Here is a 12,409-nt window from a genome sequence, read left to right as displayed (position 1 = left end):
TGTCGAATCCTTGCTATGTCCCTATTCAGAATACGCAAGTGGACATGTAGTTCTTCAAATATCAATTAGAACAAAGAAGCATTGCATACATGTTTACTTTTACATTCTCTGGTTAACACATGCACCACTGTTCATAACAATTTTGGGCAGAGGTCCTTTTCCAGGGGGTTGATTCTTGCCATGTTTGTTCCAAAACTCTACACTTGAAGTCCATAGCAGTGACTTGGATTTGCTTCTTGTGCTTTTACGGCTGGGCAGATCCTTTGGGAATCTTTTTTCAGATAACTGTTGGGAAGATCCTTACGAAATGACTGGATAAAGCTTTCAGCTATGTTCCAAATAGTATCGGCCTATTAACACGTCCCTTTTAGGATCTTCATCTGGTTTCCATTCAGTAGAATATTTCTGTGGGGCTACCAAAGTTGGCTTTGTTTTGTTTTTTTTTTCTGCTTCATATGAAATGCATAAAAGTGATCAACCACGTTACGCTGTCCTTCTGGCATCATGCTTCACATTTTTTCTTCTCATTTTCACTTTGTTAGGTTGCATGGTTGCTGTAGCTGATGTAGGTCTGTTTGGGGCTGAGTCCTGAAAGAGAAAAGACAACATGGCCTATAACAGGATTCTCAAACTGGCTGTCACATATTTACAATTCAACCTGAAATCCAAACTTGTTTTTCTACAGCTAAATATTAGAATCTCATGGATAGATATGTTTTACCCACCACACACTGTGGCTGGTTACTCACTATAAGTGATGTAAAATCAACTTAAGCTAAAGGCAAAAACAGGGCGCTGCACTCAAGAGGAACCATTCAGATGAAAACCTGACACAGCATGAGCGCTGCATATTGAGGGGGCAGGCATGTAGTTCAACCTCGACTAAATTAGCTAATATCCTAATTTAGGCCGATAGCTCAACAAGACTTTGTAGATCCATTCATGACATGATGGCAGATACAGCATGTCAGAATTAACAAACAAATAGAATTCAACATCGATTAACTGCTCTACTTTGTAAACACTCCACTTAGTGAATAACTTCACTAATGTTCAGCAAGAATGCTACAGCTATCACAATAAGAATCCCAAAAAAAAAATCTGCTGTTACATGTAACTTTGCTTGATTTAACTGAACACTAAAATATTTATTATAAAACGGATAGTTCCGGTCCTAAAATATGACTGGTGGGCTGCGTTCGGCACTTGTGCTGTTAATAGTATAATCTTTGACTCTCATGCTGCTCGCATGGACCACCGAGTGTACTGATGAAGTGAAAACCCATTTTTTGTTTAAACTGAGAGGCTGGAAACTTATGTTCTTAACCAAAACTAGGCTGGCCAGCTAGCTAACAGGCTAAAACATAGCCAACAGCCTAAACAACTCCATCATAAATATCACAGGCTCGAATTAAAGTACTTATTAAAGTAGTAGGTATGGTTAACTGTATAACGGTAGTATAAAGGGCTAAAAATATCGTACATAAATTGCTTACACGCTTTACGTGTTCATGTTTCAGTCAGAAGTAGCGTCAAACCCAGGCTGAATCTCAAATGGCTCTGTACTCCCTAAATAGTGTGCTAGCTATGAAAGTTTAGACATTGTAGCTTCTACAGCCAAATAGTGTGTTATTTGTCGAGTATGGATGTGTCTGAGTCCCAAATAACTATTTCTTAGCTATATTTTGCTCTTTTCAAGGATCAAGTATTTAAATTCCTACGTAGTGCACTATGCAGGGAGCAGGGAGCCATTTTGGATTCAGCCCCAGCATGAGAAGAGGGATGCTGCTGGATTGAAGCTAAATAAGACTCACGGTGGTGATTTGGTGACCAAAAAGTACTTATAAACCAAAAGTTTTTGAATTAAACAGTGCTGCGTTATCATATGTTCATTGATGTATGACAAAAAGTTATATGAAAAAAAAAAAAAAGCATGAAATGACCGCAGTACACAGCGATGGGTGACCGAACGTTCTCCTCATTCATATCATACTCTAAAGGAACTACATTTATTGGCAAAATCTTTATGTAACACATATGCAAATTATTTATATAAATAAATCATTTATTTATAAAAATAATTTAAATTTTTTCTGAAAAATTGTGTATTTTATCGTATTTTATGTTGGCCACCATTTTATAAAAGCAATAAGCAACTTGAGGCCGTGCTTTACTGCAATTATGGCTTATTGCTTTACTAAACACTATGTATTTATACTACTACTACTACTACTACTAATAATAATAATCATCATTTGTAGTAGTAGGAGTAGTTGTTTTGAACAGAATTGCTAATAAACACTGAATATGATGCACTTAAATAAGTGCATATACTATGTAGCTAAATTGATATACGAAGAAAGGGACATTTTTATCCCTGCATTATTGTAACCAGACCCTCCTTGGAGAAGACCACCTGGCTAGTGGCCATCATGTAATTTGAGTTTGAGATCCCTGGTCTATAATATGCAAGTATCCACTCCTACTTGTAGTGAACAGCAGCTTTTTTAGCTTTTTATTAAAACATTACAAGATCAGTGGGTTATTCTCCTGAAACCATAGACTGGTGGCTGTATCTCTCCATGGACACCCTTCAAAGCTCTCTGCTCACTGCAAATGCAAGTTAGAGGTGTGGGTTTGCATAATCACCCAAGTTATTTCTGCTGAGTCAGTCTTTCAGGCTCCTATTTAAGGCTGTTGTAGAAAGGCCCTCTACATTCTGCCCCATTTCACTGGTTTCCAAATAGTGGGGGATGATTTCTACAAGGCACTACAGGATAATTATAAGAGAACTCATTTACCCCTAAAAATTTATAGTGACATCTGTAAAATTCAATAGACTGGACAATGTCTGAAATATTAACCAATCCCATCTAAAGTTGGCGTTAAGAACGTCAACCTTGTTTTTTCAGTGACCTAAATCTGCCTACTGCATAATAGAAAACATAAAAGGAGAACTGCAGCACCTTGAAGCTTTTTCAACTCTTTTATCCTGGACTCGAGTTCCCATTATCATCTCATTTGTTCTTAACCTGATGGCAACCTTTAGCATTTTAAGGAATGTACAAAACTGTGGCCCCCTTGACTAAATTAGCTATTATCTATAACTCTCTCACCTTGAGTTTCCAGGTTCTCGCACAGCTCAGTCTTGGCCTCTCCATTGGGCCGCAGGCCGCCCTTGGGGTTGAACTTGTTGGACATAGTGGCAGCAGTGACCACGGCTTTCAGGCTGCGAGTGCTTCGCTTGGCCACATTCTGCTCAGGGTGGAGGAGCACTACGTAGACTTTAGGCATGTAGAGCAACCCCAGAGACACAGAGGCACTCAGGCTGACTGAGACGGTCAGAGTGGTTGTCTGGATGTACATCTGCCATTGAGATAAGAGCACATACAACAAGCAAATAAGCACATTGTTTATTTATAACAGTACATGAACTGGAAGATGGTTTGTATGCCTTGTGCTGTTTGTAAGTCATGTCCCTGAGATCAGATGTATTATTAGTTTGCATTGTTTGCAATGAATTATAGAGGTCTGCAAGGCGGGCTTACTCATGGGTCCTGCGTGATCTGTGAAATAATTTGTGGCGGGATTAATTTAGCGGCACCGCGGTCATGGCGGGCAAACAGCCAACATGTTGCAGGCTAGTGCGGGTGGGTATTATGACTTGCTGGGTAGGGCAGAGTTGAATAATCAGATTATTGGATGATTGTGGAAGCGGACGGGTGGGCAACAAATATGCTGCAAGTGTGCTGCAGAGAGAAACATGTTATGAAGAAGCTCTGTAACTTCCACTAAATATAACTGCACTTTTCCCAAGCAAACTGTTTTACCTTTGCAACCTACTTTGCGGTATGCCACAGCAGCTATTTGTTTTTTTTATGTTTTAGGCTTTCTGTGGTATAATTAACTAATAATATAATATTGATACAGAAAAAAATATTATCTTGACACAGATAAATATAGCAAAGTGATATTGGCTGCTTGGATAATGCTGTTGCACCCTTGTCTGTTGACATGCTGATGTCATGCCATGGTAATTTTGTGGTGTTATGTTCAATTTCTCACAATTATGTTCAGCCTGAAAACATACAAATTGTTTCTTTTTATTTTCCAACTTTTAAATCTTTATTTTTGGAGGTGCGGTGGGTGAGGATTGGGGAGGCTGCATCGTCCTGTGGCAACGGAGGTTGCGTGGGTACGTTCTGTGCCAGCTGTAGCAGATTCCAAAGGCTATATGCATGTGGAAAAGAACTATATCCAAAGTGAGCAGGTGCAGGTGGGCACGACGTGGTTGAAGTGGGTGCCTGCAGGCAAGATTACCACTAGATTCTGTGGGTGCAGCCGGGCGTTACATGTGGTTGAAGCAGGTGCGTTCATAATCGAGCCTGTGCAGACCTCTACTGCATTAATTTTGCCAGTTCTAAGAAATACTTACAGGAACCCCCCTTCCTGGTGGTATGACTAGGATCTTATGGGCCCCAGTGCAAAAAAAGGAATGATTTAAAAATGATAAATAATAAATGTATCATGTTGCAGGTTGTGAAGGATCTGTTGAAAATGGTTATCATGGATGAGGTGCATAATGAATAAGAAGGGGGGTAAATAGACATCAGGGCTGTCTGTGTAATGTTGACTGGTGAGGCTGACTGGTGAGGTACATAGATGAGAAACTGGGCCTTTCTGTGAGTTAGGGGTGTATATCTGTGTCAGTATCTATATGAGGTCCCAATAATAATTTTAAGGAGCTTGGTAGCCCCCCCCCACCAAAACACACCCCCATAAGTAGTTACTTCACTGCTCTTCCCCAGTGAACATGTACACAAATATGCACACGCATACATCCTACAATACTCTTAGCTTCACCACAGCTGCTGGCCTGAAACACTGGAACAGATGCTCCTTCAATGCTACATTCCCTGTGAGCTACGATTAAAGGGACAGTTTAGATATTTTTCAGGGTTTTGATCACTGTGGATATTAGTACTCGTATGCCAGAGAACATGCCAGTCTGTTCTGAAAAGGATTATGTATATATCCTAGCAAATAATCTCTCATGAACAGTGATTATCAATAGGCCAGAAAGGTCTACACAGGACTGGTTCTGTGCCCTCTTATTTGCTGCTTTAAGCAGAGCTAGAAGGATTTTGTAGTGTGAAAGAGCTGCAAAGACAAGCCATCATTCAAAAGTGTTCAGCTGTTCAAATTACTGCATATATGGCAGTTCTACAGGGACTTATGAATAAACTATACTTCCCCCTATCCCATAGCCCCTCTGCAGTCAGACAGGATTATGCTATATGAAAGATGACAAAGTAAAAACAGGGGGTGTTAGGGAGTTTCAGTGACTTCCAATGATGATGAATTTCAGACTGTTCAGATAGAGAAGGGATACGCTGCAGCCATCACATTTTAACTAACGCTAGCTCGATTTATTTTTAGGAGAAAGTGCTGGATTCTTAAGGTCTCATTATGTGGAAATGGGTAGGAGGATTTTTTGCTCCGTATGTGGTTTGTAGAAACTACACACCAGATTTGATCAGTTAATTTTAGCTGAGTAAAACTGTCATGGACGTTCTATTAATTCCTAATTTTTGTGTTTATTTGCATTCTGTTCTTCTCGTTCAGCACATGGACTGCTTTGCTGTTGGTCACATCTCTCACTTTCAAGCTGTAGCATTTCATTTTTAGAGCGAAATGAGAAGAATACTGCCCATGTCGATGGATACTGTGTCTACTAAGAAGTCTCACTGCGGTTCTACATGAAACTGGGTACTTCAGTAGTTTTTGACCTGAAACTTTTTACTCCTACTCAAGTTGTTTTTGGTAGGAAAAGAAATTGGAGTAGGAGTAAGGAGGAAAAATAGGAAAGTTGCAGCCTTCGCAGAGATGGAAGCATGACAGGTAAGTAAAATAATCAACTTATATATAGGAGAATATAGGATAATACAACAGTATAATTCCTGAACTATGGTTCATTTGCATCTTCCACAGATGCCGCATCACTCAATGAACTGGAAAGGAGCAGTGCAACTATTGCTACTGCACTGAATTGAAGTTACTATTAATCAACAATTGATCAGTTCCAAAACTATGAGTGACCCGCCCCTCAGCCAATCTCGTCGCTTAACAACACTTCCTTCGTCAAGTGAAGCACAAGCTCTGACAAAACTCCCCAGACCTGCAGTAAGAACAACAGTGGCAGTAAACTACTCGGAATTATCAGACTAAGAAATGGTTAAAAGGTGTTACTGAGGCACAAATGATGCCTGACACATGTTTTCCTGATCATCTGGAGGGTGGTGCTTTTTATTTGATTCCTTAAGCTCAAAAGGCTTTGGATAAAACTCTGTGGAGGACAAATCTCACAGTTTAATATCAAAAGGATTAATAGAAAGACTTGCTGACTCTTAGGTAAGCTAAACTTCATCTGGCTTACTATATTTGCTAAAAATCACTACGAGGAATGTCAGTATCAGTTAGCTAACTAGTAATCTTTTTTTAGTTGTTGACAGTCAACCTGATAATTCAGATTAAACAGGACTATACAGCCCTCAGCTTTGTGATTATAAACACTGTATGTAAAGAGAAACATTAATGCACTTATATGCATGCAATTCTTTGAGGTTTGCTGAATAACCCTGTGTAAGATGATGCCTCCTCCTCAGCTTCTAACATTGCTCTGAATATCTTCAGCATTAGCTCATCTGAAAGCAGTGGCGGATCTAGAAATGTTAATCATAGATGGCAAAGGGGTGGAGGAGAGGACATCTTTTAGAACCAGTTCATTTTTGAATATAAAATGTTTCAGCTGTACTCCTCTGTGTATGTTTACATTTTTTTTTGTACGACTGAAAGTTTTAGTCTGACAGCACAAGTTTTATAGATGCTACCAGGTCAGCTGACCTGAAAGTTTGACTGAAACAACAGCAACAACAAAAAAGGGAAACAAGACTTTCTTAGAATTTTGCAAATGTTCAGTTTTGAAGCTGGAGCAGTGGAACCAACATACTGCTTTTAAATTTTCATGGTATTTGCTTCTTTTTCTTTGCAGTTTCAGATTGGAGATACAAATCTAATGTAGTAGAAGTGGCTCTATAAAACTTTAGGTGACATACACGTCCTTTCCGTTTAGGCTATATTAGCCTCATAGCTTCAGTGCAAAACTGAAGAAGAACTTTGGACACTAAACATGTCAGCCAGTTGAATATGTTTGGTGCAAGAGAGTAAACTGGATTTTTCTGCGACCTGCGACCTATTCTTTTAAAATAATTCAAGTATTTCAAATATCCTACTGTTCTAATGTTCATCACTTTGACACAAAGACAGGCCAGATACTAAGAAAGGCCAGCCAATGTATTGAATGAGCATCAGCAGAATTTAGGTATTTCTTTTAATAAAGCTATTGCACAAGAAGATTCTATGCTCATTAAAAGAGAAAACTCATGGAGGTGTGCACACTGAACTTTTACATTCTTTTCTCACTAACTGTTCCTGCAGAACTCCATTCATTATGTTTAAATAAGTTAAGTGACTCTGATTCTGTTCCGATTGCATGCAGAGAGAGAAGAAAAAAGCTGTAGCAATTAATTAGGTGAACCTGATAAGAAGAAAAGTGGTTTATTTGCCAAGAGGTCCAACTTCCTCTCTATTAGAGACCCACTGCTGTGATCTGTAGAGCTCAGTGTCAACAAAAGAAGACTTCTAGCACAAGCAGGGAGGTAAGGTTTGCACCAGTGAGAGAGCCCGGGGGGATTTGGGGGGGAATGAAGTGCCTAGACACTATAGATAAATAGGCGAACAAAGACAGACAACGTAATCTAAAACTTTACAGAACTAAATACAACTGTGTACATGTTATGTAATTGAGTTAATGTTGTGTAACATAATTTGCATGCACATTACGGGTAGAACACTAGTGGTTCAATAACATTCACAATGTGTTTTAACACTCAGGTAGTGCAGAGTGTTGGAACACCTCCTTTGGGAGCTCCACGGCCTGGAGAAATAAACAAGTCACTAAAACAGGAGGAGATAATTAGCATGACAACCACAAAAATAGAAAACTGTTACATACTTTAATATACAAGAAGTGTATACAGTATTATTGCCAAAGACTAAACTCCTTCTACTCAGACTCTACCAGATACATTAGACTGGTGTTCACACTATATCTACATAAATTCACCTAGGGAGTTGTGTGCACGATGTATTGAAAAGGTGCTTTTTGAATATTACAACATGGACAAAAATTTAATAGTACAGCATTCAATACTTTTAATTCTTTATTTTAATCAGCGTGTCACTAATTTCCATTATAATACTGTGACTGCATTACTGTCATTTTTTTACATTAATTTTTCTACATCATTTGAGCATAACAGCTGCCATTTACATTGTGTGAACATTTGATGATGAATGGACAAACAGAAATGGCCCAAATTATGCACTCTTGGACTCAAGCCCATGGACGGCTCTAGCACTGTTGGGATCGAACTGGCAATCTCCTGACAGCAGGCCAATGTTTAGACGGTTGCCCACAGTTGCCCCTGCGGAGCCCCCTGTTATTAAATTTTTTTAACATTGAATTTCATATTTATTACAAGACTTGATAAGCTGAGTTTTGTTGGACAGACATTGGCTGCATGACAGTTTTCAAACTACTGTCTATGGTACAGGATATGCCAAAGCATAACCTTCGCACAGGCCACATTTTTTGTTTTACTTATAAATAAAACTAAATAATTACAACGCCATTTCCAAAAAAGTTGGGACGCTGTGCAAAATGTAAATAAAACCAAAATGCAATGATGTGCATCATTTAAAACCTATATTTCATTGAAAATAGTACAAAGACAACATATCGAATGTTGAAACTGGGGAATTTTATTGTTTTTTGAAAAGTATATGCCCATTTTAAATTTGATACCAACAACATGTTCCAAAAAAATTGTGACAGGGTCATGTTTACCACTGTGTTTCATCACCTCTTCTTTTAACAACACTCGTAAGCATTTGGGAACTGAGGAGACCAACTGCTGTAGTTTTGAAAGTGAAATGTTTTCCCGTTCTTGTTTGATATAGGATTTCAGCTGCTCAACAGTTCGGGGTCTCCTTTGTCGTATTTTCCATTTTATAATTTGCCAAATGTTTTCAGTGCTGACAGGTCAGGCCAATTTAGTGCCCAGACTCTTTTAATACAGAACAATGATGTTGTAATACATGTAGAATGAGGTTCGACATTGTCTTGCTGAAATAATCAAGGCCTTCTCTGAAAAAGATGTCATGTGGATGGCAGCATACGTTGCCAAAACATGTATATATCATTCAGCATTAATGGTGCCTTCATAGATGTGCACATCACCAATGCCATATGCACAAATGCCCCCCCGTTGTGCACTGATAACAAGCTGAATGGTCTTTAGCCCGGAGGACTGTCCGGGCTGGTTTTCGGTCTTGTCCCTTGCATACAGAGATTTCTCCAGATTCTCTGAATCGTTTAATGTTATTATGTACTATAATGGATGAAAAGCACAAGTTCTTTGCTATTTTATGTTGAGAAATGTTATTCTCGAATTGTTGCACTATTTGCTCGCGCAGTCTTTCACAGAGTGATGAACCATTCCCCATCTTTATTTCCGAAAGACTCAGCCTCTCTGGGATGCTCATTTTATACCTAATTATGTTATTGACCCGTTGCCAATTAACCACCAGGTGTAACATTATGCAACTTTACACAACTGTACCAGCCTTTTGTTGGCCCATCCCAACTTTTTTGGAATGTGTTGCTGGCATCAAATTCGAAATGGGCATATATGTATATAAAAAAAAAAATACATTTTTCAGTTTCAACATTTGATAGGTTGTCTTTGAAGCATTTTCAATGAAATATAGGGTTTAAATGATTTGCACATCATTGTATTTTTCAAAAGAAACGGCCCAAAATGACTTGGAAAAATGACTTGGTTCCATTGGCTTTAAAAGTAAAGTAGGTTTTTTCCTTCTCCTGTAAAGTTACCATTTTGGAGATACAAGGTTTTCTTCCGACAACAGCGATATACATATATAGCATTGATATGGTATGAGGGCAAGATTTAGCACAACCTGCAGCTTATCTTGGGTGATGTTTGCTCATGTGCACATCAATAATAGGTGTCACTCAGTCAATTAGTGACTCATTAATGGATGTTCAAGTTAAATTTAATCACTACTAACTACGTTGTGAACGGAATTCCATGATTATTCTAATAAAAACAGAATGTGACAGCAGAGCAACGGATCAACCTTTATTAAATCCACACTAGTGACCAAAAAGTTTTATGATCCAGAAATGATGACTGAAGTGCACAGCACAACAGAGCACAACACACACTTCACAACAGTATCTCTGCCTGAGGCAATGTATGTGCAGACACCACGACTGCAGTCTAATGAGGGATTGCAGACAACTGAAACGGGAACACGGGACTGAAACGGGTTTAGTCCTCAGAGACTCTTTCCCAAGTGTCTCAATGCATACAGACTGCTCCACTTTCCCTTCCAATTCAGGAAACTAAAATTAGATGGTAACTCTGTCAATCACTTAACCGGAAGGTTCAGTAGGTGACTTGAATACTTCACTTTATGTGAAGAGTGGGACAAAATTAAACTTGCTGGATATTCCGAAGGGACTTATTCACATTCCAAGCTTAAAAGATTTTTTTGTTAAGGATTATTAACCCAGAAAGCAAATGGACTATCAAAGTTTTCCTATGGGAATTAACAAAGTGATTGGGCTTGAGGTGAAGTTGCATACTTTGACCTGTCATTCCTAAACCCATGATGTAATGCTGTGACAGTGTCAGCTACAGGGTGTTCACTTAATGAACATTAGAGGTTGCAGCCCAGGACCCAAGATACTTAGGTGCCTTGCAAGCATGACTGACGGAATAATAGTAACAGCAACTGAAAAATGTGCTTTTGTTGATGGATTTTCTTTCAGAAATAGTTTTGCATGTGTTAATGACTATACATTTAGATTGTTTTGCACTGTCCAATGTTACATTTATGATTTGTTTACAATAATAAGTATAGCTATTCAGTCAACTTTAGCCTATGTTCAAATGGCTTACCCTAACTTGCAAATTTAAACAAGAGGTCATGTGTTAACCCCTTAAATGATCAGGAACTGCAGGCCCCAAACTTTTTTTAAACATTTTATTAAGAATAAGTCAGATAGTTTGTACTGTAGTCCATATAATTACAGAATAATAAGCCTTTGTATATAATATGAATAATATGAATATCTATGAATCAGCTTATGTATACACAAGTCATTATAAACCTGTGTTTAGTCGATTCTCCAAACGCAGATCATTTGCTTGAATTACTGAAAAGAGGAAACCCACACCAGCAGGATCTCATGAATGCATGTGTGTTTGTGTTTTTTATGTATAGAAAGTAAAATTAAATGTTTGCTCTTAGAAATTACATATACATGAAGTAAAAGTATATATGAAATACAAGGTGTTGTTTAACTAGGGTCTAGGTTGAACAGCTAGACAGGCAGATGGCTAACTGTCTAACAGGCTACTCCAATAATATAGTCTTTACAAAAGGATTCATTCTAAAACTGATACAGTGCAAATGAAGTAAAGAACATGCCACTTGTCTGTTACAAGTTTTAAATGTTTCAAATGTGTTTCAGTAGAGCTGGCCTAAGCAGCATTAAACCAGTGGTTCCGAAAGTCATTTCTGGGGACCCCATGCTTTGCACATTTTTGTGTGTTTCCCAGCACATAAGCAGCTTGTTAATTGTCAAGTTAGGTCTCAAAGAGTTGAATCAGTTGTGCTACATGAAGGAAAACACAATATTCCTAGTGAGGGTCCCCAGAACTGGGATTAGGATTGTGTTAGGGTGGCAAACCCTGTGTTGAAAAGTAATGTATATGTAACATGTCTAACGTAATGTAACATAAGATTGAAATTCCTATAGAAGCGCTAGCAGAAATTAGCATTAGCTTAGCTGTGGTACTCAGGGTATAAACTGAAGATACAGTGAATATTTCTGCATTAAATACTGTTATAAAGTAATATGTGCACTGTGACAAGTTAATTAAAAATGTTCCAAAATTTATTAAAAATTAAAAATTGTGACATACAAGCAGTGCAACACATGCCAAAGGTATCCAGTTTGGCCAAACAGCTGAGCTAGAGATGATTCTATCTGAGATGGTTTCGAGTCAGTGGACATAAAGGAATGGTCAGAGGCACTGGTGTACAGGATGCTTGTATGAGACAAATCACTTGAGAAAATCAATGAAGCTGAAGTTAGTTTTTTATTTTAAATTCCCGTTCCACCTTAAATGGTGCAGCAATTATATTCAGGCACCTGTACAGGAGCCAGAATGTAACTGCTGCTAAAATTAAGGTG

The 12,409-nt window shown here is 38.4% G+C and overlaps 1 protein-coding gene across 1 annotated transcript in view; it reads right to left on the bottom strand.

The window, feature by feature from the left end:
- Nucleotides 1-515: 515 nt before the first annotated feature.
- LOC118808374 (metabotropic glutamate receptor 4-like) overlaps nt 516-12,409 on the bottom strand; it is a 201,215-nt gene continuing 189,321 nt past the window's right edge. The window contains exons 10-11 of the mRNA XM_036570999.1: nt 3,117-3,366; nt 516-588 (exon numbers count right to left, since the gene is read on the bottom strand). Coding sequence (XP_036426892.1) covers nt 539-588; nt 3,117-3,366 — 300 coding nt within the window. The 3' untranslated portion in view covers nt 516-538. The remainder of the gene's footprint in view (nt 589-3,116; nt 3,367-12,409) is intronic.

Source organism: Colossoma macropomum, unplaced genomic scaffold (assembly GCF_904425465.1).
Source record: "Colossoma macropomum unplaced genomic scaffold, Colossoma_macropomum, whole genome shotgun sequence".
NCBI classification, from domain to species: domain Eukaryota; kingdom Metazoa; phylum Chordata; class Actinopteri; order Characiformes; family Serrasalmidae; genus Colossoma; species Colossoma macropomum.
The sequence above is the reverse complement of the archived record's forward strand: the minus strand, read 5'-3'. Positions and strand labels throughout refer to the sequence as shown.